The sequence below is a fragment of the Myotis daubentonii genome, chromosome 4 (genome assembly GCF_963259705.1).
Source record: "Myotis daubentonii chromosome 4, mMyoDau2.1, whole genome shotgun sequence".
Taxonomy (NCBI): domain Eukaryota; kingdom Metazoa; phylum Chordata; class Mammalia; order Chiroptera; family Vespertilionidae; genus Myotis; species Myotis daubentonii.
The window spans coordinates 35,185,056-35,210,959 of record NC_081843.1 but is presented as its reverse complement, the minus strand read 5'-3'; the positions used below and the strand labels follow the sequence as shown (position 1 = coordinate 35,210,959).

The 25,904-nt window shown below is 59.0% G+C and overlaps 1 protein-coding gene across 1 annotated transcript in view; it reads left to right on the top strand.

Annotated features, from left to right (window-relative positions):
- The window catches only part of COL26A1 (collagen type XXVI alpha 1 chain), a 166,724-nt gene extending 145,996 nt beyond the window's left edge, over positions 1-20,728 (top strand). Inside the window, exons 5-13 of the mRNA XM_059691838.1 lie at positions 4,679-4,832; positions 7,018-7,116; positions 7,683-7,835; positions 9,715-9,798; positions 11,540-11,592; positions 15,611-15,646; positions 16,864-16,911; positions 18,470-18,554; positions 19,239-20,728. Coding sequence (XP_059547821.1) covers positions 4,679-4,832; positions 7,018-7,116; positions 7,683-7,835; positions 9,715-9,798; positions 11,540-11,592; positions 15,611-15,646; positions 16,864-16,911; positions 18,470-18,554; positions 19,239-19,399 — 873 coding nt within the window. The 3' untranslated portion in view covers positions 19,400-20,728. The remainder of the gene's footprint in view (positions 1-4,678; positions 4,833-7,017; positions 7,117-7,682; positions 7,836-9,714; positions 9,799-11,539; positions 11,593-15,610; positions 15,647-16,863; positions 16,912-18,469; positions 18,555-19,238) is intronic.
- Positions 20,729-25,904: the final 5,176 nt, after the last annotated feature.

Genomic DNA, 25,904 nt, shown 5'->3' with positions numbered 1-25,904 from the left:
CTTGGTGAGCTCATGCCCGGCAGGGTGGGACCAGCTTCTCCAGAAGGTTGGCCATGGCCAGGCCAGGAGGACTTGGCCTCGGGCCAGGGCTGATGCTCCCTTAGCCGTGGGCAGTGCTCCTCTGCCCGGTCTGTGGGCTCCGTGGGCCTGGTGTCTGTGTGGGAGGTGCCCCAGGAGGAAGTGAGCCAGGCCTTTTGTGTGGGGACAAGGTGCATGTGGCAGGTGCCTCTGGGAAGCCCAGAGCCTGGCCATGAAAGGAGAACACCAGGGCCTGCCCCCAGGAGCCACGGTCAGGCACCCCTCCTTTGGTCCCCCCAAGCTGCCCAGCCCCTACTGCTCCTGCCTACTCCCTGTGCAATAGGTCCATATGGGGGTCCCCCCACCCCGAGATACTGCAACTGAACCCACCCCACACTGGTCACCTTCACCCCGTCTTGCCCTCTCCCATGCCCTCGTTTGACTGGTGGCAATCCCACTGTCCCCAGAGCCAGACCAACAATGGGAGAGCCACTCCCACCTTCATCCACGCCGGCCCCCAAGACCCAGGTCCTGCCAGTTCTCACCCCCATCCTCGCGCCCACTGACCAGGGTCTGCTGCCTCCTGCCACCGACAGCCAGCTCTCCCCACTCCCCAGCCCCTCGACTGCCCCAGAGTCCCTGACTGTGACCGTCCAGCCAGCTTCCCAGGGAAAACTCAGCAGTTGAGGCAGAAATCATAACCCCCTCCTCCCCATGGGGTCCCAGGGGTCAGGAGACTGGGTTCCACCCTGAAGCTGCTGTGGCCTGAGCCAGCGGGTCCCCTTTTCCTTGCCTTTGCGAGGCTCCCCGAGGCCAAGGCTGTGGCCTCGCTGTGGAGAGGCGGGCGGGGCACCACATGGGGCCCTGCCCTGCTGTCTGCTCGCTGAGTGACCTTGGGCAAGACGCTTGTGGCCTCTGAACCTCTATTTCCACCCTGCCTGTGAGGTGGCCACACTGACCCTGCCTGTCTCGTGGGCTCTTGTGAGGATCAGGTAGGGGAGGGGCTCAGCGGAGTCACCAGAGCCTCACGGGGCAGGAGCCCAGCCACCCAGTACAGACGGAAACCTGACACTTGGTTCCCAAGGATCCTCGGAGACTGTCTCCCAGGCCCAGAAACACTGCAGAACTGGTGGTGGTGGGGGTGGTGGTGGTGGTGGTGGTGATGGTGGTAAGTGCTCAGTGGTGGTGGTGGTGGTGGTGGTGGTGGTAAGTGCTCAGTGGTGGTGGTGGTGGTGGTGGTGGTGGTGGTGGTGGTGGTGGTGGTGTGGGGGGGGGGTGGTGGTGGGGGTGGTGGTGGGGGGTGGGGCGGTGGTAGGGGTGGTGGTGGTGGTGGTAGTGGTGGGGGGGGATGGTGGTGGTGGTAGGTGCTCAGTGGTGGTGGTGGTGATGGTGGTGGTGGTGATGGTGGTGGTGGTGGTGGTGATGGTGGTGGTGGTGATGGTGGTGGTGATGGTGGTGGTGGTGGTGGAGGGGGGTGGTGGTGGGGGTGGTGGTGGGTGGTGGGGGGGTGGTAGGGGTGGTGGTGGTGGTGGTGGTGGTTGGGGGGGATGGTGGTGGTGGTAGGTGCTCAGTGGTGGTGGTGGTGATGGTGGTGGTGGTGATGGTGGTGGTGGTGGTGGTGATGGTGGTGGTGGTGATGGTGGTGGTGATGGTGGTGGTGGTGGTGGAGGGGGGTGGTGGTGGGGGTGGTGGTGGGTGGTGGGGGGGTGGTAGGGGTGGTGGTGGTGGTGGTAGTGGTGGGGGGGGATGGTGGTGGTGGTAGGTGCTCAGTGGTGGTGGTGGTGATGGTGGTGGTGGTGATGGTGGTGGTGGTGGTGGTGATGGTGGTGGTGGTGGTGGAGGGGGGTGGTGGTGGGGGTGGTGGTGGGTGGTGGGGGGGTGGTAGGGGTGGTGGTGGTGGTGGTAGTGGTGGGGGGGGATGGTGGTGGTGGTAGGTGCTCAGTGGTGGTGGTGGGGGGGGTGGGGGGGTAGGGGTGGTGGTGGTTGGGGGGGTGGTGGTGGGGGGGTGGTAGGGGTGGTGGTGGTGGTGGTGGTGGTGGTGATGGTGGTGGTGGTGATGGTGGTGGTGGTGGTGGTGATGGTGGTGGTGGTGGTGGGGGGGGGGTGGTGGGGTGGTAGGGGTGGTGGTGGTGGTGGTAGTGGTGGGGGGGATGGTGGTGGTGGTAGGTGCTCAGTGGTGGTGGTGGGGGGGGGTGGTGGTGGTGGTGGTTGGGGGGGATGGTGGTGGTGGTAGGTGCTCAGTGGTGGTGGTGGGGGGGGTGGTGGTGGTGGTGGTTGGGGGGGATGGTGGTGGTGGTAGGTGCTCAGTGGTGGTGGTGGTTGGGGGGGGATGGTGGTGGTGGTAGGTGCTCAGTGGTGGTGGTGGGGGGGGTGGTGGTGGTGGTGGTTGGGGGGGTTGGTGGTGGTGGTAGGTGCTCAGTGGTGGTGGTGGTTGGGGGGGGATGGTGGTGGTGGTAGGTGCTCAGTGGTGGTGGTGGGGGGGGTGGTGGTGGTGGTGGTTGGGGGGGATGGTGGTGGTGGTAGGTGCTCAGTGGTGGTGGTGGTGGGGGTGGGGGGGTAGTGGTGGTGGTGGTTGGGGGGGATGGTGGTGGTGGTAGGTGCTCAGTGGTGGTGGTGGTGGTGGTGGTGGTGGTGGTGTTTGGGGGGGGGGGGGGATGGTGGTGGTGGTAGGTGCTCAGAAGGGCCTTTGCCTCATACCTAGGAAACCTCAGCCCAGCCCAGGCCTGAGTGCTGTGAAGGTGGCTTATAGTTATCCCCATTTTGCTGATGGGAAAACTGAGGCTCACAGAGGTCATGATGCTTGCACAAGGTCACACAGCGGCCACATGGGAAAGCCAGGGTTCCAGCCAGCCTGTATGGCCGCTGGACCTGAGCCTCCCCCGTTAGACAGCACTTAACCGTGCCGGGCTCTGGGGACCAACAGCAGGAGGTCACCTGCTCCAAATGGTTCTGTCCCCCACTCTGGCTGGCCATTGGCACAAAGGGAGTGTACAGGGATGGGATGGAGGGCCCTTCTGCCCAGAGGGTGAGGCGACTGTAGGGAGGAGGGGCAGCTCACTGGAGTCCAGGATCTTCCTCAGGAGGGAAGGGCAGGGCTGGCCGAGGGCCCTGCAGGAGCCGGGGCCGCAGGAGGGGAGTCAGGTCAGGGGGCCTCGGGGGTCATTCAGGGTGTCTGCCACAGAGCCTAAGGTGCGGCCCAGGAGGGGCAGGGCAGGGTGAGACGGGCACCTGTGCAGGGACAATGGAGGTTTGGAAGGGGACTGGGTAGGGCTCGTTTGGCATGAGGTCTTCATCCCCCTGCTGTGTGGAAGGGAGTGGGGGGCTCTAGGAGGTGAGGGGGGCAGATGGAGGAAGGGAGGCAAGAAGCTGCTGTGGAGCCTGGGCCACAGGCCGGGGGAGACGTGTGGCTGACTGCAGGCCGAGGGGCACTGGGTGGGGCCAGGGAAAGGCCAAATGCACGGGCCCTGACCCTCCTGGAGCTGGGGAGGCAAGTCCCAGGGAGGCCCCCGGACTCGGATGTTGGAGAGGGTTCAGGATGGGACAGAGTGGGGGTTCAGGCCTGGGGCCTGGGGTTTGGATACCTTTGGGCAGCAGTGATCATAACAGCAGGCCCCCCAGACAGGCCCCCCTCACCACCCTCTGACCATCCTCAGACCCCCTGAGTCACGGGAAAGGGGGGTGGGGCTAGTACTTCAGCGGATTCAGGGGTCTGGCTTCCAAGAGCTGGAGTGAACCTGAGACACCAGACCTCTCCCTCCCCATCGGTCAGATGGACACCAAGGGCAGGGACACACCACGGGGTGGGAGCAGGAGGCCAGACTCCACTTAAGGCAGTGGAGGGGCCCCAGTGCCCTCCCCTCCCACTCTGCCCAGGCCCGCCCAGGTTCTCGGTACCTGCCTTCCCGCCCTGCACTGATCCTGGGCACACAGTGCCCCCTGCTGTCCTCTTCAGAGACTACCGGGCTCTGCTGGAGCCACAGGCCTGGCTCCCAGTTGGAGAGAATTAGGGAGAGAGTTTCCTTGCCCAGGCCCTGGGTCCTGCAGTCTTTGACCCCTGACTCCCTCAAGGGGAGAAGACAGGCTGCTTTCCAGCTGCCCTGAGCGATCACAGCCTCCTTTGTTTTCCTGGAGCTCCTACTAAAATTCCTGTACCAAACCAGGCCCTTTTCTTACTTTTTCTCTCCCTCTCTCTCATTTTCTTTTTTTCTCTCATTTTCCTCCCTCCTTCCCACCTTCCATCTATGCATTCGCCCATCCATCCACAAACATTCCCTGACCATGTATTTGTGCCCTGAGCCAGGCAGTGTGGGGGACAAGCACACCCAGTCCCCCCCTTGTGAGGAGCTAGTGAGGTGGACGTGACCATGGTCATTACTCAGATCCCCAAACCCAGCGATGGCCCCTCTAGAAAATATGTACAGGGACTCTGAAAGTGTCCAGTGGGGACCTGCTTGAGCCTGAGGGTCCAGGAGGGCTCTCCTGAAACGGGAAGGACAGGAGGGCAGGGGTGGGAGAGCATCCGGCCAGGGCAGTGGGGGTCCCACTGAGGAGGGTGACCCCAACCCAGCAGGGGCAGCTGCAGGTCTCGTGGGGCACTCTCCCTGTCCACATGTGTCCCTGGCCTGGCCCAGGCCTGACCCTCTGCCCTTCTCTGGCCCAGGTTCTCCTGCTGGAAGCAGCAGAGCGTCCCTCAAGCCCAGACAATGACCTGCCGGTCCCCCAGAGCACCCCACCGCCCTGGAATGAGGACTTCCTCCCTGACGCTATCCCTCTCGCCCACCCAGGGCCCCGAAGGAGGCCCGCAGGCCCAGCCGGTGAGTGCGGCCCACAGGGGAGAGCTGGGGCCGGCTAGAGAGGTCCTGGGCGGGCATGGCTCAGGGAGTCCACAGGTGGGTCCCACACGGGCCTTAGGTCAAACATGCCCACATGGCGTTCTGAAAACTTGAGCTGCCATTTAAACACTGAGGGACTTCACATAAAAATGAGGATTTCTGGCTTCTTTTAGAAAAATGGAGACTTTGGCCATTGGAACTGGCCGTCCATCATGGAGACAACTGGCTAGCGCTGTTGTGCCTGCCCTTCAGATCTTGTCTAAGCTCTGCAGTTTGCCCCAGTCCCCACCATTCCTTACTGCATACAGTCCAGCTGCTGTCCTCATTAGCTGCCCTGATGCTACCTTAGCATCTTCATTTAGGCCCTCAGTCCAGCCTACTCCTTGGTTGGCCCCTGTCTGCATACCCCCCAGGACGGGGAGCTCACTGCCTCCCACCAGCTTCTGGGGACTCCTCGACAAGCTCTGACTAGCGTTGGAGGGCATCTGCTGCCCTGTTATTTTCTCCCTTCCCTCCACATTTGAAAGTCAGGGATAAAACTTTCTTTCTGTAGCTTCCATCCTTGGTCAGGATTCTGTCCTCTGAGCCTGTGAATAGCAATAATTGTAGTAATAGTCGCCCGGATCATTGAACGCCTGCCTTGTGCCAGGCACTGTGCTGGGCCTTGACCTGAGTGGGTGTTCAGCTGACACCTGCCAGTCTGGCTCAGCTTGGGGGTTTAAGGCGGGTGTCCCCTGACTGGTCAGTGTCCATGCTGTGCCAGTTATTAAACATCTGTACGTCACGCTAGGCTGGACAGATGTCCTTTCTGGTCTTTCTGGTAAGCTCATGAAGCTTGGGGTTACAGAGGAAATTGAGGCTCAGAGAAGTGACCCCTGGGGTTACCCAGCGACCCAAGGGTTCTGTCTCCATGATTTTTGTCCCCACTGGAGGCCTTTGAAGGTGATGCTCCCCTTCCCTCTCCACTCTCCCAGTTGAGCCCTCAGCTTCTTAGCACCTCCCAGACTCAGCTCTGAGCACCTGCCCGAGCCCCTCCCTTGCCTCTGCCCCGCTTCATGTGTGTGCCGTTCCTGCAGGAGCAGGAGCAGGGAGGGTGACCCTCGGAGCGGGGAGAGTTGGCATCCAGTAGCCAGTCCTGGGGCTGGGGGAGGAGCAGATATTCTGGACTCTTCTGAGGTGCTGAGGCTGTGGGAGGAGGGGTGAGCTCAGACTGTGGGCGAGGGGAGCCTCTCACTGTGGGTCCCCTGGCCCACTTCTCTGGCCACTGTCCCCAAGGCCTCACCCCAGAGGGCTGGACCACACCCATGTTCTTTAAATCCTTCTTCTGTGACTGAAAAAGGAGCTGCCCTTCCCGGGGAGGACCCAGGCCTTAACCCCCTGGGGGTGGGAGGGCAAGGCTGGGAGCCACTCTGGGTCTTCTGGGCCAGACCTTGCTCCCTCCCAGGGAAAGTGCAGTTCCAAGAAATGGCCGCCAGGTGGCGAACAAGCCCTACGAATGGTGACACCTGGATTCCCAGAGAGCAGGTGGAGTCTCCCCAAAGCAGCAGCCCCTCAAGCCCTTCCTCCTGGATCTCAGTCATGTGGACTCGGAGATGGAAGGGCCTTCAGATCCAGCGCAGGCCCCCCCTCAGTCCAGCAAGCGTTCTGAGCGCCCTCTCCAGGCACTCCGGAGGGAGGAGGGGCTGCCCCCAGGCCACACGGTGGTCCTCTTACCTCTGCCTCCTCTCACTCACCGTGGGGCCTGGGGACCGCGGAGGTGGGCAGGCATGTCCTGTGGTGCTTCCTGGAGTCTCCGAGGAGGCCTTGGGGGAACTCTTTGCCACAAGCCGTTTCCCAACTCTGAGCAGGGAGCCAGAAGGACGCGGAGAGAGGGAACCTGACTCATCTACAGCCCGGCTCTGGGAACTTGAGCAAGGGGCCACGCCTTCTGGGCCCTCAGTTTCCCACCTGTCAGATGGAAACAGCAGCTCTTGGGATCGTAGAGGTCATTCAGTGCAGAAAGGGTGTCAACTGTAATGCCCGACTCGGGCTGACGGTCCCTTTGCCCATTCGGGGAAGCCTCAGTGGACAGGCTCCTGGGGCAGGTCTGTTCCCACAGCACAGGTGTTCGGCCTGGAGCCGCCCGCTCAGCCCAGTGTTCCCAGGCCTCATCTCATTCTCTCTCCAGGGCCCCCAGGGCAGACAGGACCGCCTGGGCCTGCAGGCCCCCCAGGCTCCAAAGGCGACCGGGGCCAGGCAGGAGAGAAGGGCCCGGCAGGGCCTCCTGGTAAGGACCTGGCTTTGTCATTTGTCTCCTGGGGAACAGGGACTGGGTGTCTCCCCTATCTAAGCAGGCGAGTCATCTCGTACGCCCACCGGCACCCTATTGCTGCCCATCCCCGGCGCTTTAGGGCCTGGTCTCACCCTGGGCTGCAGGAAGGAAGAGAGAGGCTCTGGGGCTGTGGGTGCCAGTGTGGGGGTGGGGCTGCTGGGGTGAGGGTTGTCCTCAGTCATGTAAACTCCTCCTGGGTCCTGCGGGGAGTGACCCCTCATCAGGCTGGTCGCCACCCTGGGTGCTCCTGCCCAGAGCTAGGTCCTAGGAGGAGGCAGAGGGACCAGGCCAGAGCCGTCCCTGCCTCCCTCCCCTGGCACCAGCTGCCCCAGGGCTCCCTGTGCAGGGGGCAGGGAAGGGGGAAGCCATTTCACTTACATCCCAAGACAGCCCTCTAGGGAGACTGGTCTAAAGGCCACTGCTGACCCTTGCTGACCCTGTCCCCATTGGGGCCTGTTTCCTGTCAGATATGTTGGCTGCCAGGTCCAGCCCTTGCCTGACTCCTCTTCTCCCCATTACAGGCCTCTTGGGGCCACCAGGGCCCCGTGGGCTACCTGGAGAGATGGGGCGCCCCGGACCCCCTGGCCCTCCTGGCCCAGCAGGCAGCCCGGGGCTCCCTCCAAATGGCCCCCAAGGCGTCCTCTACTCCCTGCAGCCACCTACGGACAAGGACAGTGAGTTCTGGCCTGAGGGGAGGGGGGCCTGGGCCACCCCGTCTGCTGAGGGATAGCCCTCCCCAGAGGACCCATGAGGGGCCTATCAGTGAGTGGGGCACTGGCTTGGGAGAGGTGGGGGCCCCGGGAGACCCATACTGACCCCCCAACCTCACGTTGGGCCCAGCCTGACCTGTCCCTGCCTCGGTGCTCAGCTGGGGTCCTGACTCGGCAAAGATCACCTGCTCTTTGGCCTGGCCTCAGTTTCTCTGCCAGGATGGCAGCACCACTGAGGTCATCTGCTGCCCCATCTCCTTGTCCCAAGTCCCCCACTGCAGGTCATCTGACAAGTGTTGACTGAGCACCTATTGTGTGTCGTCACTGGGATACAGCAGAGAGAAAAACACTCCGCCCTCAGGGACCACAGGCTAGTGCAAGGGGGCCCCCCTGAGCCCCAGAAGCACTGCCTACCGTGGGGAAGCCAGCGCTGCAGCACCGGCCTGGCTGAGGGAGCTGAGGCCCGTGGGAGTGGGAAGGGTTCTATAAGAGGCACAGTGGCGGGACTGACTTAACATGTTGCAGAGAGGGGATGGGTGGGTACGTCCAGGGCCCCGTGGTGGAGGGGGACCTTGGTCAGCTGCTAGGGAAACCCCACCTCCTGTCCTGCTGGTGCTTCTGTCTCCTCAGGCAGCACAGCCCTTGCCTGAGTGTTAACACCTGGTCCCTCTCTGAGCCTCAGTTTTTCCATCTGTAAAGTGGGGGTGATAATATTTCTCGATGGAATTGCTCTGGGCTTGTAAAACAGAGCCCCCAGCCTTAGCCTGAACCAAGTGAATTGGGGTCCTGGGCTGTGTCCTCAGTGAGTGAGGGGCCTGGCCAGCAGGGCGGGGCCTGGGGAGGGGCCGGCTCTCTCATGGGGCGTCTGGAGCGAATGTTAACTCACTGAACACTCAGCTTTCTCACACGCATGTGGCTCAGAGATGCCCCTGGGCAGGGAGAGAATAGATAGTGTTTGTGATGCACTTGGGGGTCTCAGGGCTCAGCAGCCCCATACCCCTGGGCCATGAGGAGCCATCTGAGTGCTGCAGGCTGCCCTGGCCTGGGCATGATGCCCTGTGTCAGACCTGACACTGCCCACCTACCACCTCCAGTGCCCAGAGCCCTCCTGAGACAGGACCCTCCTTCCCTAGCCCTGGGGTCCCTGAGGGAGGGCAGCCTTTGGGGTGTGAGCATTGGGAAGGGTGGGGATGCTCTAGTGGGGACAGCTGGTGGGTCTGAGCACCCCCAGGTGCCCACTTGCTGTGAGGCCTATGGAAGGACAGTCCAGGCTCCCATGTGTGGAGGGAGGGGCAGAGGTAGCCCAGACAGTTCCTGGGCCTGGCTGCTCTGTCCTTGCTCTGGGGATGCGCAGGGTGAAGTCGCATGGGGCTCACCCTAGAGGAGCCCAGGCCTTGGGAGACAGGCCTCTAGACAGGCCCCACCTTGCCCCAGAGCCCTGATGGAGGCAGCTCAGAGGGGTGAGCAGGGAGGGCTTCTTAGAGGAGCCCTGAGTGAGTGAGCCAGCTGGGCGCATCAGGGCAGGCATGTGGGATGGAACCTGGAAGACAGTGCCAGCCTGGGGCATTGGGGAGGTGAGTGGGACTGGCCAGAGTTGAAGGGTCTGGATTGTTCAGGAAAGAGTTTGTCTTTATAAGAAGCTCACCGGGCTTTCGTGGCCCTTTGACCTGGCCTCCATGTGCTCTTCTGAGCAGTGGGAGCAATTGCATCTGTTTGCCAGGGCTGATTTGAGGCCCCAGTGGGGTCCGGAGTATCCATCCCAGCTCTGGGGGACCTCAGGTCCAGCCTCCCAGCTCTGCCAACTCCACCCTGCCAGGTCACAGGCCGTCTGCTCTTCCCGCAGATGGAGACTCACAGCTGGCTTCTGCCGCCGTGGACACGGTGCTGGCCGGTGTCCCAGGACCCCGGGGTCCCCCCGGCCCTCCAGGTAAGTGCAGAAGGCAGCAGCACCGATGGCCTGGATTGGGTACCCCATCCTGGGCTTGGCCTGGGCCAAGGGGACTTGAAGGAGCCATTAGGGGGCCCGTGGCCTTGGCAGGGTGCTGGAGACTGGGTCTGCCCCCACCTACTTGTTCGGCAGCTCACTTGTGGGACTGGACAAAGGAACCCCGAGTTCCTGATGGCCACGTAAAGCAGTTCAGAGCTGCCCTCATGTGGCTCTGGCTGGTGGGTGCACTGGCTGCACGGAGGCCCAGGCCCCGGGGAGCATGGGGTCAGCACAGGGCAGCTCAGGTGGGACCGGTACTATGAGAGGCTCAAGGTCCTGGCCTTTAGGCAGAAACCAGTGGCCCCGCGGGCGGAGATGGCCCTGGGCTCAATGGGCTGAGCCTGGATCTGGCTTGACCACCTCCCTCCGTGGACCCTCACTGGACAGGGGCGTTTGGGGCCAGGGCCACTGCAGCCGGCCCGCCCAGCTGTGTGGATGTCCCCAGGCCCAGGACACTCACTCCCTGTCATTCGTTTACTCTCTTACCCATGGAACAGACATTCACTGAGCAAATCCTACCTGCCGGGCAGTGTCCTAGGTCCCTCCTGTCATAAAACAAAGGCCTGGTGGTATTTACACTCGTGGAGGAAGCAAACCTTGCTCATAAGTGAGTCCACAGATCTGAGAGTGACGACAACGGAAAGCCGGGCCGGGGGAGGGCCCGGCCAGGGAAGGCGTTGTTTCAAAGGCGGCATTTGATAAACGCGCAGACCAGGTGAGGGAATGAGCCTGAGAGCACAGGGGGCCTCAGGTGATGTGCTTTGACTGCAGATGTGTGCCCCACCTGGGTGCACTGTCCTGCAGGCCTCCTCAAGCCTGGGGACACATCGGAACAGCCTGTCGGGGCTCCCTGCAGCCCGGGAGGCACAGGCCTGTGCGGGGAGGCACAGAGGCCTCCTGGTCCCAGTGTGCTGGAAGTTCATCGTGAGCGCCGCTTCCTGTGCTGGGCACATGTGGCCCAGTCTGACCCTCTGGACTCTGCCCCAGAGGCAGGCAGACATGGGACTGACAGCAGGCAGGGTGGTGGCCGGTGCGTGCCAGAAGTTCTGGAAGAGGTGGGGCGGGTGCAGGGAGGCTTCCTGCGGGGGAGATGCTCAGCCTGAGAGTTGTAGGGAAGACCAGTAGGAAAGAACTTGCAGGGATGTGGAGGGAATGGAGAAGCTCCAGGGGAAGGAGCGGATTGGCAAAGGCACAGGAGCGGAGGGCCTTTCCGGGAGGGTATCTGGGGAATGTGCAGGGGCTGGGCTGAGAGGGACCTCACCGAGCAGTTGCTTTCGTGGTGTCCCCATGGAGGGTGGATGGTCAAGAAGCAGCTGTAGTCACCCAGGCAAGAAGGATGACCTTGGGGGGTCTGGTCCCAGGTCCCAAGGAGGGGCTGATGTGGGAGGGATTGGCCAGGGGCTGGCTGCAGAGTGGCCCATGGATGAGGCCCTGGGAGGGGAAGCAGTTTGGGTGTAGGCTGCATGGAGAGAGCGGGTGGAGGTGGGCTCTCTGCTCTGAGTATGGGCAGGAGAGGCCAGGGGAGTGGGTGTTCCCTGTCCCCCCGCCATTCAGTCACCAAATCTTTGTTTGCTGCCCATGAGGCAGGCCTGGGGTGGGGGTGGGAATGTCCCTCTCTAGAGCTGATGGGGGCAAAAGGCTTCTCTGGCCCCAGGTAACTTGTCTATAACTCGGCCAACAGGTCCCCCAGGACCACATGGTCCCCCAGGACCCCCAGGTGCACCTGGATCCCAGGTAAGGCCTCTCCCATTTCTGGCACGTGAGGGGTCGGTGGCTTCCTAGGAAGGGAGGAGCCAGGCTTTTTGCTGCAGGAGTTGCTCTGGAAGGAACCAGTCCACCTGGCCAGCCCCCACCTGGGCCCAGGTCGGCCCCGGGGGCACGTAGGCACGAGATTCTGGTTTTAGCAGCAGCAGTGGTCTTCGCTGCTCATTTCTTCTCTGCCAGAGAGGTGTTAGCGTCATTCCCATTTTATTGATGAGCTAGCTGAGATCAGGGAGGCCAGCATCACAGAATGTCCACCCCAGCCTGTCATCCTGTTCCCAGGAATCACCTGTGTGGAGGGGGTACCCCAAAGGCTGAGTGGCTGCTCCACCCCAGCTTATCCTGCCTCTCAGATGTGACCTCGGGCTGAAAGGCAGCCTCCCTGGGCTCTGGCTTCCTCGGCGGCTGAGCCAGGGGGGGTTGTCACAGGGAGCAAAGAGAACTGAAGTACCAGGTGGAAGCACCTTGTAGTACAGGAGCCCAAGGGTCTGGGAGGAAAATCCCTCGGAGGAGGAGGAAGGGCCCGGGATGCCTGCTGGGAGTTGGATGTCCTACTGTGCAGCCCCCATCCTGGGCCGAGCTCTGCTGGGGGTCGGGGGGCGGGAGGTAGTACTGAGAGGAGGTGCTGAGAGGTGGCTCCCACACTGCGGGGATGTGGATCCTGGCCTTGGCCCTGTGGGCACTGGGTCCTGAGGAGTCCCATGTGTTCATTCATCCCTTTAGTTAAATGACAAATATTCCCCCATCTGATGACACAGCCAGGACCGGGGGCCACAGTCCAGGCCCCTAAAGCTTACGTCCTGGACGTCAAAGAACCAGTGTGCCCGACTCAGATCTGCTCCCTGTTGTCCCCACAGTGTGTTTTCCCACCGGTAGGACTCAGCGTGGAGGAGAAGGGCTGGCTGGTGCACAGACCCCGAGACATGCCATGTATAGCCTAGGGCAGTGGTCGGCAAACTCATTAGTCAACAGAGCCAAATATCAACAGTACAACGATTAAGATTTCTTTTGAGAGCAAAATTTTTTAAACGTAAACTATATAGGTAGGTACATTGTTATTAACTTAATTAGGGTACTCCTAAGCTGGCCTTTGCTAAAAACATCCTTCTCTCTCTTTTTCTCCCTCTCTCTCTTTCTCCTGAAACCAAACCAGGGACCCTTCAGTCCACAGGCCAATGCTCTATGCACTGAGCCAAACCAATCTCCACTCTTTGCCTCTCTTTTTTCTTTTTTTTTTAAGGGCATAAGGCAGAGGGTTTTGAATCCGTACCAAAAGGAGGGATAAAGAACTCTACTTGGACACAGAGCAGTCCAAGTAAGACCCCAGAGGCTTGAAATCGTGTACAAGTTGGGGAATTATGATGTGTTCCAACCATAAAGTGAAAGAAAGGATGGAAGGAGATGAGGTTGGAGAAAGGGGTCCCAGGCTGTCCTCACATGGAAGTCATTACAAAGCCTCTCTTTCCCACACTCCCTCCTCACTCTCTTCCTCCCTTTCACCAGGTTCACCTATTTGCTTTAAAATAATCCCTCGATTGAAAACTGAAAACAATTCAGGCCTTAGTCAGGATTTTCACCTTTATCCTGAGAACAATAGGAAGCCATTTGGCAGACTTAATTAAATGAGTGGCCAGAGCAGGTTTTCTTTTTAAGTGTATTCTCGTTGCTGCATTGAGAATGGTCTGAGGAGGAATGGACAAGAAAGATTTGGACAGAGAGTCAGGTGGTGATAGGTAAGAGAGATCATGGTGAACGGAAGTGGTGGGAGCAGTAAGATAGAAGGAGTATTGGACAGGTGTGGGAAGTATTTCTAAGGTAGAATTGATAGTCTTGCTGATGGGCTGAATGATCTTTTACCCTCTCTGCATCCACCCCCTTGGGCATTTAACTTCGAAGTGTCCTCTGCCTCTGTCTCTGGACTTGACCATGTGCCTGGCTTTGGGTTATAGAATGAAGCAGAAGTGCAAGTATGGTGCTTCTAAGTCTGCAACTCGAGAGGCCTTGCTCTTCCTTGTGTTTCTGTCATCTCCATGAGGACATTCCTGAGGTAGCTACTGGCATGGAACAGATACGTGTCAGAGACTTGAAGTGCCCAGTCAGCCCAGTTGAAACTCGTCTAGATCAGTGGTTGGCAAACTCATTTGTCAACAGAACCAAATATCAACAGTTCAACGATTGAAATTTCTTTTTGAGAGCCAAATTTTTTAAACTTAAACTATAGAGGTAGGTACATTGTTATTAACTTAATTGGGGTACTCCTAAGGCTTAGGAAGAGCCACACTCAAGGGGCCAAAGAGCCGCATGTGGCTCGAGAGCCGCAGTTTGCCGACCACGGGCCTAGGGCAGAGCAAGAGTGGATGTGGGACAGACCAGGCTGGCCAGCAGGGCCTGGGGTGGGATGAGGACTGCAGAGGGGCTGGGACGCCCCCAGGCCCGATCTGTTCCTGCATCAGGAGGGGGGGCCCAGGTAAGCCGAGAGTTTAGGTCCCCGGAGCGAGGCACCCCAGGGGTTCCCTCCTGGTCCCTCAGGCCCCAACCACAGGCCCTGGAGAGAGGGGTTTGGAGCAGGTGAGAGAATGTCAGTGACTGAGAAGACTGGTGGGGGACAGAGAGGTCCAGGGAAGCACAGGTGGCGGCGGGGGAGAGAAGTCTGGCTGAGCTCCCCGCGCCTCGGAGCCCGGCGCAGTGGCGCCCCTCCGGCTGCCACAGCCACAGCCACAGCCACAGCCACAGCCACAGCCTCAGCCACAGCCACAGCCACAGCCACAGCCTCAGCCACAGGTGCGGTCAGGGATGATAGTGCTCCCAACTCTCCCCCATCTGCTCATGCCAACTGCTTTCAGGGATCCCACCATTTAATCCCAGCGGCGGGGGAAGTGGAGGCTCAGAGAGGCTCTGTCACTTGCGGGAGTCACACAGCAGGTGGCAGAGCTGGGGTCCCGGCTAGGCCAGGCTCCTTTCCGGCTCTCCGGCTGCCTCCAGCCCTTGCCAGGAATGCAGCGACGTTTAGGGTAGCCTTATCCTGCCAGGTGGTCTATGTTCACGGTTTTCCAGGCCCTTGTGAACAGGGCTGCCTCAGGTGGCTCTGCAGGCCATGTCCTTGCGGGGGCCCAGGTCTGCAAGATTCCGAGGAGGTTCAAGGGGACCGCGTCTGAGCTGCTTGTCCAACTTCCCTTGAGAGGGTGTGGCCGGACAGCTGCCTAAGGCAGTGGTTCTCAACCTTCCTAATGCTGCGACCCTTTAATACAGTTCCTCATGTTGTGGTGACCCCCAATTTCATTGTTACAAATTGAACATAATTAAAGCATAGTGATTGATCACAAAAACAATATGTAATTATATATGTGTTTTCCAATGGTCTTAGGCGACCCCTGTGAAAGGGTCGTTCGACCCCCAAAGGGGTCGCGACCCACAGGTTGAGAACCGCTGGCCTAAGGGGTCTTCATGTCGCTGGCATCTGGACCCCTTACCTCCTTACTGAGGTCCTTCCCTAAGGCTGGAGCCCATGGCCAGGGCCTGGATGCCACAGGGCATAAGGCTTATTTCTGGCTCTCCAGGGCCCCAGTGGACAGCCCTTCCAGGACTCTCTGCCAGGTCCTGTCCAGGCCCCAACAGGGCCAAGGTTAGCCTGGATACTGACAGTGTCGGAATGGCCACAGCCTCCTGTGCACCACAAGGGGCCAGACTGTGGCTTCACTGCAGGTGGCCGGTCTGAGGGTCTTTCTCCACGTGAGGGGTTGGGAGGGGTGTGCTTTGCCCCATTTTGCAGATGAGAAGACTGAGGGCTCTGCTGAGGTTCGTTTAGGAGCCAGAGAAGGATGGCTTCAGAACCTGGGAGGCCCCCAGGTGTGGCCTTTCCATTTCCTCCATGTCACTCATTGTCCTCCCATCTCATTTTCCAGATCCAGAGCCCAGTGTAGGGGGCGGGAGGACTGGAGGGTTGGTCCGGGAAGGCAGCAAGGACTCATCTGCCTTTTTTGATTTCCTGCAGGGTCTGGCTGGAGAGCGAGGCACGACGGGGCCATTTGTAAGTGTGGGCTGTTTAGATGGGCCACACCTGGAGCGGTGGGCCCTGGTGCTGGCCCAGGGTACTGGGGGCTGGGGTGCTGGGGGGACTCTCCCAGGTGGCCTTACCTGAGCTCCACCCCACAGCCTCCCCAAACATAACCTTATCCAGGGTAGGGCAGAGGACAGAAAGGGGCAATCTGAGTGCAGTCCCAGATGCCCACATTGAGAAGGGAGCCACCTCACTGGGAATGTGAGCAAGGACCGAAATAGCCTGTTAAAGGAGTTGATGAGAGTCGGGAGGTCTCAGGGAGCCCAGGCCCCTGAGTTAATGTGCTGTAGACCTAGAGCATCCCTTCCCGTCTCTGAATCCCAGAATTTAAGAGGCTTAGGAAGCTGGCTTCTAATTTTCATTCTTGGAAACAAGAATTTATGAGCTTCAACTCTTGCCCCTGGGGGGCGGGGCGGTGGGGGAAGCCTCCTTTGTGCCCAAGGCCTTATGGGGAGTGGGGGTAAAGGGGGAGGAGGGGAGGCAATGGGGCCCGGGAGGAAGGATGGACCTTTGCTGAGCACCTACTATGTGCTGGCCACTGTGGAGGCGCTCTTCACCCATAGTGTAGTTAAGCTTCACAGCAGCCCAGCAATACTGTGTTTTATTATCCCCATTTGCCAGAACTGGCAGCTCAGAGAGGTTAAGTAACTTTCCCAAGGTCACACAGGAAGGCAAGCATAGGTGTGTTAGCCCCCAAAGCCATGCCTCCTCCCAGGCGTCTGTCTGGTAATATATGACAACACTTTCACAGCACCTCTATGTGTTAGGCTCCAGTCTACGCTCGTTATCCATCTAATCCTTTTAATAGTCCTATGAGGTAGACACTATTATTACCCCATTGTACAGATGAGAATACTGAGGCACAGAGGGAAAGTACCTTGCCCAAGGTCACACAGAAGGAGTATCAGGTAGGTGTGATTATGAGACTGGCCCCATTTTAGAGACAGGAAAACAGAGTCCTAAGAGGCAGGAGACTTGATCCCTGGGAGAGCCAAGACATGAGCTCATGAGGTTCCAAACCTGACCCCCCCGGCCCCAGAAGCAGAATTAAGCCCCTCAAGCCAAATTCAGACACCTCCCAAGTGAGGCTGTGCAGGGTGACCAGGGCCTTGGCCCTCCGCTGCTCTGCTCGCCCCAGGCCCCCTCTCCGACCCGCACCACCGTTGACTGCATGGCTTTCTTCCTAGGGCGAGCCTGGCCGGAAGGGGGAAGAAGAGGAGAAAGCTGCCGCAGAGGTAACTGTGCTATTGGCCCTGGCGAGGTGGGCATTGGAGGCAGGCAGCTGTGGGACCTTCCAGAGGGGCTTGTGGGACTGGAGAAGGGGGAAGGTGCTGGAACCAGAGCAGCCGTGGCGGGCTCAGGAGGCAGTGGGAGGATGTGCCTGCTGGGGCGTGAGCAGATTCACAGGTCACTTGGGTTGCCAGACTGAGAGGATGTGCCACGCCAGCACAGCCATGGGGAGTGGGGGGGGGGGGGGCGGAGGGCGGCGGGGGGTGAAGGATTAGAAACGACAGACAAGAGAAGAAAGCTGGGTCTGGGTGGGATGCTGCTCTCTGATGGAGAGACAGTGCCACAGCCTGCAAGCCGAGTCTTTATTTCATAGCCAGATTCCACGAGGCAAAGTAAGAGCGTGGTCAAGATGTTTACAATGTTCTCGCGGGTTTCAAATCTACTCAGTTACATGCACCTGATCAAGCTTTGTTTACTTGCTGCACCTCCCGCAGCCCATATCACTCAGCCACGTGGGACCACAGGTTCGGACCATAAGGTCAAGCTTACAACTATAGCCTTTGGCTATAATTGTGCTGGGACTTGCACGTGGCTTTGCCACGAGAGGATCGTGCCCTCTCATTAGTCCCAGGCTTGAACCTGTCCAAACGCTGTAGCCGCTCTCCACAGTGGGCACCTATGACTCGCCCTCCCCATTTCATAAGAGTACAAACTGTGGCGGGGACATGGGACTTACCTAGGTCCCTGCCGGGGGTGGGGAGGGGGGAAGGGTGTACTCCTCACCGGCAACACCCCCATCCCAGATACTGTCCAGATACAGCTTCTGGTGGGCTTTGGGTCGCTGGTGGGAAGACCTCTCTCCTGGAACCTAGTAGGCTGCTTTTTGGTTTCCTTTTGTTGTGTTTTAAGCTAAATTCATCTGAATGTCATGACAGCTGTCATGCTATACCAGCAAAAGGTGTCCGTTTTGCTGCTGACTCCAGGCGGGCACTTGTCTCTTCATCATCACTTTTCAAAGTGGCCTTGACATCAGTAAATCAGCTCATTCACATGTCTTGGCACACGAGGTCCTTGGCCCACATGTAGGCCAGGTCTCAGAGATGCAGGCTCGCCATCATCCTGCCCTCCTGCTGGGACCCCAGAGCAGTGGCTTTTCTTCCCCTTTGCTTTTGGGGGTGGGCTCTCAGGTGGGCAGTGCCAGGACGGAAATCAGCCAAGCTCCCCCACCTGTGGGCCTGTTCTAGGTGCTCTGCGGGCGTTTTCTGGAAAGAAGGGCACACAGGGGAAGCTGGCAGGCAGCTTGGAGCAGGAAAAGCCCAGACTTGAGGGAACACACCTGGGCATGAAAGCCGCCAGGCCACTTCCAGGCTGTGCGTCCAGGGGACTCTGGTTACCCTCTCTGTGCGTTGGTTCCTTGTCTGTGAACAAGAATTCAAACGCTATCCCCGGCACAGAGTGGATGGTGGCTGTTGTATTGCTGGTGACAGGCAGGAATGGGAAGGACTGGGACAACATGTACACTGAGGCGAAATGGCCCTGACCCTGGCTGCTTCCTCCCTGCAGGGTGAGGGGGTGCAGCAGCTGCGGGAGGCCTTGAAGATCCTGGCAGAGAGGGTCCTCATCCTGGAGCACATGATAGGGATCCATGGTGAGTGGTGACCAGGGCCCAGGAACGGGTGGGCCCACAGCTGGCCACGGAGCTGGGACTCTCCCTCTGCTCCGACCTCCCACTCCTTGCTGCCCTGGTGACAGCTGCCACTGTCTCTGGTCTCCCTGCTTCCATGTTCCCTTCACTTGGCTGCCAGGTAATTTCCCCCAAACCCCAGCCTGACCCTGCCGACCCTCCCCATTCAAGGACCCTGGGCGACTCACTGCTGCCCATGCCTGACATCTAGATTCATCAAGTCCTAAGTCCCTCCCCAGCATAGCCTGGTGCCCAGTGACACAGAGCCACCATCCAGTCATCCCAGGCCCCCTCCCACCTCCACGCCTTTGCTCAAGCTGGTCCCTCCACCTCCTCAACACCAACTCCCACTTCAGGGCCTGCTCCAAGTTCACTTCTGGGAAGCCGACCTCGTCTCTCCTCACAGGGCTCTGTGGAGCCTTGGTTCCCTCTTGGGCTGGGGTTTCCATGTCTCGCCCTGGGGACAGGGTGGTGACTGGCACCTCTTCAGGGTCTGGAGCTCAGCCCTGGTCAGCATTTCTTGAAGAATGAATGAATGAATGAATGAGTGAGTGAATGCAGGGGTAGAAAGCCCTATCCTCGCTGGGCAGTGTGAAGCGAAGGCGCCTTTAAGTGCTCCCAAGGCCCACCTTCCTGCTCTCCTTCCAGATCCCCTGGCCTCCCCTGAGGGGGGCTCTGGCCAGGATGCCGCCCTGAGAGCCAACCTCAAAATGAAGCGTGGTGGCGCCCCCCCTGATGGCTCCCTCGCTGCCCTGCTTGGCCCCAGCCCCGTGCAGAAGAGCACAAGCCGGGCCAGCAGCGGGAAGTAGGGCCCAACTCTCCAGGACAAGCCCGGCCCCACCAGAGACCCAGCCCTCAAGCCTGCGCCGCCACTGGATCCTGAAGGCGCCCCTAATGGGGCTGGGCCTCAGGCATGGACAGTCACGAGGGGCATTGGGGACAGCTGGGACCTCCAGGGATAGGATCCAGAGGGCCCAGCACCCTTGGCAGAGCCCTGCTCTGGTTCCTGCCCTCCCCCACCTCCCACCCTCTGCAGGAGACAGAGTCTGGGTTGGAGAATAATCATAATACTTAGCATTTACTGAGTTCCCATGACGTTTGGGCCGTCCAAGGAGCTCTCCCTACATTGTCGCATTTAACCCTTAGGAGGTAGGCTTGTTACCCCCACTTTCCAGGGGGGCAGAGGCTTGGAGAGGATAAATAACTGCAAAGCCACCAGACCGTGGAGGACTGCTGCAGGATTGGAACCCAGGTCTTTCAGTTCCTCTTCCCTCTTCACAGAAAACTCAGTGAGCACAGGTCTGTGGGGAGCTGGATAGACAGTGGGAAGGACGGGGCCCTGGATCTCATTCTCCAACTCCAATCCCCTGGCTGGGGGCCAGGGAGACCCCAAATAAATCTACGAGTGTCACAGGGACATGGGGATTGAGAAAGGAGCATTGAGGTGCAAGGGTCCTCAAGCCTAATTGGCATCACCCACTGCTGCCTCCCAATCTCTCTGAGCCCACCCACCCCCACCCACCAAGGCCTCGCACCCCTGAGCGGAGGAAGGCGGATTTAATGGGAACATGCACCCTCCAGGGGCATCACTGGCAACGCTGCCCTCTCCCAGTCTCTCAGGGGACCTATCGGGGTGGCCACTTCCGCATCACATGACAAGCCTAATGTCCTCCTGACAAAGTAGAGAAAGGGGCGCTGTCAGAGTCCCAGGCCTGCAGGGGAGATGTGCCGACCCTCAGGGCGGTGGGCCCAGGCACTCCACACACACCCTCCTCCCTGCTGCTCCAAACAGCAGCTCAGACCACAGCCCTCAAAGCCATTCAAGGCCTCGCAGGCCCGGCTCCCCTGTGAGCGGGCCTCCCGGTGCTCCTCTCGGTGCTCCTCTCTCGCTGGGCCGGGACCCACTCTCATGCGAGGGCCGCCGACTCAGACCCACTGGTGCTGGCGCCACCCCGAGCGCGTCTCCCCTGGTGGCAGGAGCGACCATGCCCAGCGCTCCAGCTCCCCTGGGAGGCTGCGGCCGCTCCCCACCTGGTAACCTCTTCCTCCTCGAGGCTCTGACTGCCCCTCCGAGGCAGAGCTGTCCCTGGAGCCAACGTGCAGCCTCCCGCAGGCCTGTCTTCGTGGAGGGGGCGGGGGGAGGGGGTCAGAGGTGGGCGGGGAGTCTGTGACGCTCTGACAATAAAGGTGCTCTTCCCACGGGGGGTCTCATGTTGTGTGGCTGTGGCTACAGGAGGCCTGGCCCGCCTGGCCACGGCGACCCCCAGGTGCTGCAGAAAGCCATCCTAGAAGGCCCGCATCTAGTGACTGTGACTGGGTGTGAGGACAGGGGATCCTGGCCAGTGTGACGTATGGCAGGCTATGGGGAGCGGCTACAGTGTTTGGACAGGTTCAAGCCTTGGACTGAGGAGAGGGCACAGTCCTCTCATGGCCACGTGCAAGTCCCAGCTTGGAGGGCAGAGCCCTCCCAGCACAATTATAGCCAACAGCTGTAGTTGTAAGCTTGAACCTGTGGTCCGAACACGTGGCCCCGTGTGCCTGAGTGATAGAGTTCAGGTGCATGTAGTTGAGTAGGATCGAAACCCACGAGAACGTTGTAAACATCTTGACCACGCCCTCACTTTGCCTCGTGGCATCTGCTATAAAATAAAGACACGGCTTGTGAGCGCAGGCGCTGTCCATCAGAAGAGCAGCGTCCTACCGAGACCCAGCTTTCATTCTCTTGTCTGTCTTTTCTAAGCCTTTCATCGCCCCCCTCAGGGTCACTGAACCGGGCTGAGCTGGCATGAGTATGCCATGGCCGTGCCAGCTCCCCACAACAGGCAGTGGCCATGGGGTCACATCAATACAGCAGAGGAGGCAGCTAATCTTCAGGGAGCATGAGGGGGGGCGTGGAGGAAAAGGGGTCTTCAGGGACCGGCAGGAGTCAGCTAAACAGGAGAGAGCTCTGCAGCAGGGCAGACAGCCTGGGGACAGGCTTGGAGGAGGGAGAAGGGTGGCTCGTTGGTGACGCACTGGGCAAGGTGTACACAGAGCTGCATGCAGGGGTGCAGGAGGAAAGGATGGGTCGGGCAGTGCTTCTCCCAGGCGGGTGGGCCCCTTTCTCTGTAGGTCACAATCTCAGCTCGCTGGACCCCCCACCCCCGTCCTGCCCCAAGCCCCCCCCCCCCCCCCAGGGCTCCCACAAGACCCAACGCCATCTAACAAGCTGAGTCCTCCGGCCCTCAGTGAAGCAGGTCAGGAGGCTCTTCAGCCTCCCAGGCCCCGGGCAGAATGGAGCCCTGAGAGCCTGTTCTGCTTGCCCAGGACGCCAAATGCGCCACCTGGCTGTCCTCCCAGTAGGACCTCCCAGTGGAGGGGCTGGAGGGCCTTGGTCAAAAGCTCAGAGGTGGGCTGGAAGCCCCGACAGTCCAGGTGGGGTTCCTCTTGGGCATTCCAATAGGACCCCACATTTCTGGGGCTGAAACTCAAGAAAACACGGCGTGACTTGTTTCTGGGGACCAGGAAGGAATGGAGGTGTTTCTGGAAGTTAATCAGACACCTAGCCCCCTGGGCTCCGCAGCCACCTCCAAGCATCTCCCCTCCCAGAATGCCCTGGGTGAGGCTGGCCCACTCCAGGATGAGCAGGAAGGGCACTTTGGGGACTCATTCTTCTCACCCTGAGTTTGGTGTGTCCCAGAGTACCACAAGAGGCTCTCCTGCATGGACAGGAACTGCCTGACCCTGGCTGGAGGCGTTCCAGGTGCCACCAGGGTATGCCAGCCATCACCCCCTGAATCACAAAGGCGCCTTCACAGCCCTGTCTCCCCACTAGCCTGTGATCTTAAGGGCAGGGTCACATCTGCCTCCCCAGCACCCAGCTCTGATCACTGCCGTGAGCCACAGGACAGTCCCAGTAGGAGAGACTCCTTCCCAGACTCCCAGAGGCAGTGACTGAGGGGGTGGGCAGGGGCAGGCGGGCATCCAAAAATGGCCTAAGTCAGAACAGAAGCCCCTCCCCACCCCGACTTCCCACACCTGCCATCCCAACGGCCCCCGAGGTTTCTGGAACACCTCTCTTCCAGACCTGCTTTATGGATTATAAAAAAGAATTTCACAAGATTTTCAATTACTTGAATTCCAGGGAGATTTACTTCCAATGTTATTAATAAATTCTAATGTCACCTATAACTTTCAATTGCCCATTAATGAACTTGCAATTGATGCATTGTAAAAGGCAAATTAAATACTGTCCAGGCAGAGGCTGGTAAATCTAGTGAGTGGTGTGGCTGGAGGTGACAGCCAAGCTCACACTTCCCAGTCTACCTGCCCCCACACTGACGGGTGTGTGACATGGGCAAGTGACCACAGGCCTCAGTGTCCTTGCCTGTAAAAAGGGACCACAGAACCCACTCCCAGAAACGTCCTGGTATCTGGGTCGGGGCTGTTCTTTATTCACAGATAAATGCAATGAAGGGTCCCACGTGACCGCTGGGGTCAGGAGTCCCGGCTCTGGCACTGCGGGCTGAGTGGCTGTACGAGTTTCCTAACGCTGCGGTAACAACTGCCAGAAATGTGTCCTCACCGTTTTGGGGGCTGGAGTCTGAATTCAAGGTGTCGTCAGGGCCAGGCTACCTCCGAAGGCTCCAGGGAGAGTCATTCCCGCCTTTTCCAGCTTCTAGTGGCTCCAGGCGTCTCGTGGGCTGTGGCTGCATCCCTCCAACCTCTGCCTCTGTCTTCACATGCCGCGCGCCCCCCCCCCCCCCCCCCGTGTCTGTCTTGTCCTCTGTGTGTCTCTTGCAAGAGCACTTGTCATTGGGTTTCAGGCCGTCATGTAATCCAGAATGATCTTGAGATCCTTAGCTTAATCACATCCACAATGACCCTCTTTCCAAATAAGGTCACAGGTGAGGGTCCTTACCTGTGAGTGGTTCAGAACTTGAACATATATTTGGGGTAGGGGGTATCCTTCAGCCTGCAGTGGGCAAGTCACTTGACCTCTCGGGGCTCTCATTTCCACCTTGCCCAACAAAGGTTTGCTTCCCTGAACTAGGAAGAGCAGCTGCCTACTGTTAGGCACTGTCCTGAGCCCGATATATGTATTAACTCACTTAATCCTTATGCTAACCTGACAAAACAGGTGCTTTAATTGTCTTCATTTTGCAGGTGAGCAAATGAACGAATTCATGCAAAAGGAGGTTAAGGGACTTGCTTAAGGTTGTCCACGTAGTAAGGGGTCAGGATTTGAACCCAAGCTATGTAAGCCCGCAGCGTACATCCCATTTTTTTGTAATGGAGCTTTTTTATTGAGCTATAATTCACATCCTGTTATACTCACCCATTTCAACGGCGCAATTCAGCAGATTTTATTATATTCAGAGTTGTGCAATCATCACCACAATCCATTTAGAACATTATCATCATCTCCCAAAGAAACCCTGTATCATTTATTCATACCCCCATTCCTCCCACTTTCTCTACCCCTAGGCAACCAGTAATCTGCTTTCTGTCTCTGCAGACCTACCTATTCCGGACATTTCATACAAATGGATTCATACAATATGTGGCCTTTTACTTCTAGCTCCCTTTACTTAGCATAATGATTTCAAGGCTCATCCATGTTGTGATATATATCAATGCTTCTTCATTGCTCCTTAGGGTCCAGCAGGAGCCTGCTCCCTTAACCACTATGGTGACTTGTAAGGTCCCTGGCAGATCTGTTGGATCAGCATATTCCAGAAATCTCAGCCAAATCCTGAGGCTTGATCTGTGAGGATTCTGTAGGATGCTGGGACAACCTCTTACCCTTCTCCCCACAGCACTATCCTCTCTACAAGATTCCTGGCACAAGAACCCCAGCAAAGCTGGTACCAGCGGGTGACCTAAAATGCCAGCCATAGGCTTGGTCACTCCTGAAATCGAATTGTTCTGCCCTCAGCTGGGCAGAGCTTCCTGGCCTTTCTTCTCACATTACAGCTCACAGAGAACAGGACATTTGCGCAGCACTTGGGATACATACCATGTTGCACTCAGCAGCCATGCCCAGCCTGGTTGCCTACAAGGGCCAACACCTGAGCCCACCTGGAGCCCATCCGCAGCACAGGATTGGGAAGCACTGATCTCAAGTGGCAGGGCCTACACCCAAAGGATGCTCTTGTTGGATGTGAGGGGGGAGGAGGCGTGCTGGTTCTTCACTTATCAGGCCCTCAAACTACTGTCTTCATGGCTGAGCAGAGGGAGGCAGGGCGTGGAGACAGAATCGCTGAGAAAAGGCACCTGGACAGCACTCAGGCGGGCCTTTGCACCTGGGCTCAGGGAGCAGCAGGGCGGCGGTTAGTGGTTAAGATTGGAGACCCTGGGCCAAAAGCACTGCCTGCAGACATGCCGAGGGGAAGCCCAAGGGTACCACTCCCAAGCCCCTCCAAGTGCCTCAAGAGATAGGGGCTTATGGCAAGGCTCTAGGGGTGTCAAGGGACCCCGAGGACAGGCTGGGAGCAGGGCCAAGCCCCGGGGAAGAGTGCCCGCTCTGATTCACCCCGGGCCTCGGCAGCGAGAGGAGGTCGCTGATTAAGCACCGCTCTGGGTGAGTCCATCCCCCCTCTCACTGCCACCGTTGTTCTGTCCTGGCCTCAGAGCTTCTGCCTGCTGGTGCCGTCTGCATCTTCCTATGGCTTGCTCACTCCCCTTGCAGGAGATGGCTTTGCAGTCACCCAGTGTTCAGAGTGGTAGTTAAACATCTTCACTGTCTCCCCTCCAGCGCTCAGGCTCCCGGACTTCCCCCAAAGTAAGAAGGTCTCCTCCTTCTTGGCAGATGAGCACAGGCCTAGGTCCTGTTCCCTGCCCCCCGCCCCCCGCCCCTTCCTCCAAGGCTGGACGCAGATACCCTAGAAGAGAGGGGACCTACGGCCAAAACCTTCCAAGAGCAGGAAGCGAGGGCTTCGCTGCCATTCTGAAGGGGAAGGGATGCTTTGGGCCTCAAGCTGGGCTCTTGCTGGACCAACTGAGCAGTCTCTGCTGTGTAGCATTAGAGCTGCATTCTCCAACATGACCGCCCTACCTCCCACCCTCCAGCTGTTAAAGGGCCTTGACGACGTCCCTCCAGGTTCTCGGGGTGTAACGGGAGCAGAGCAGATCACCGTCCACTCTCTCACCTCGATCCCCATCCCCCCCATGTTCCAACCACCCTGGCAGGCCCAACTCAGCAGGCTGAGCATGAGAGGGCCTTGGCCTTAATTTTCATGCTGCGTCGTGGCTATAAAGGGAGAACTTTTTTTTTAAAGACAAACCCAAAAGGTGTATCTTAATTAGGGAAGATGTGAAGTGAGGCCAGACTGA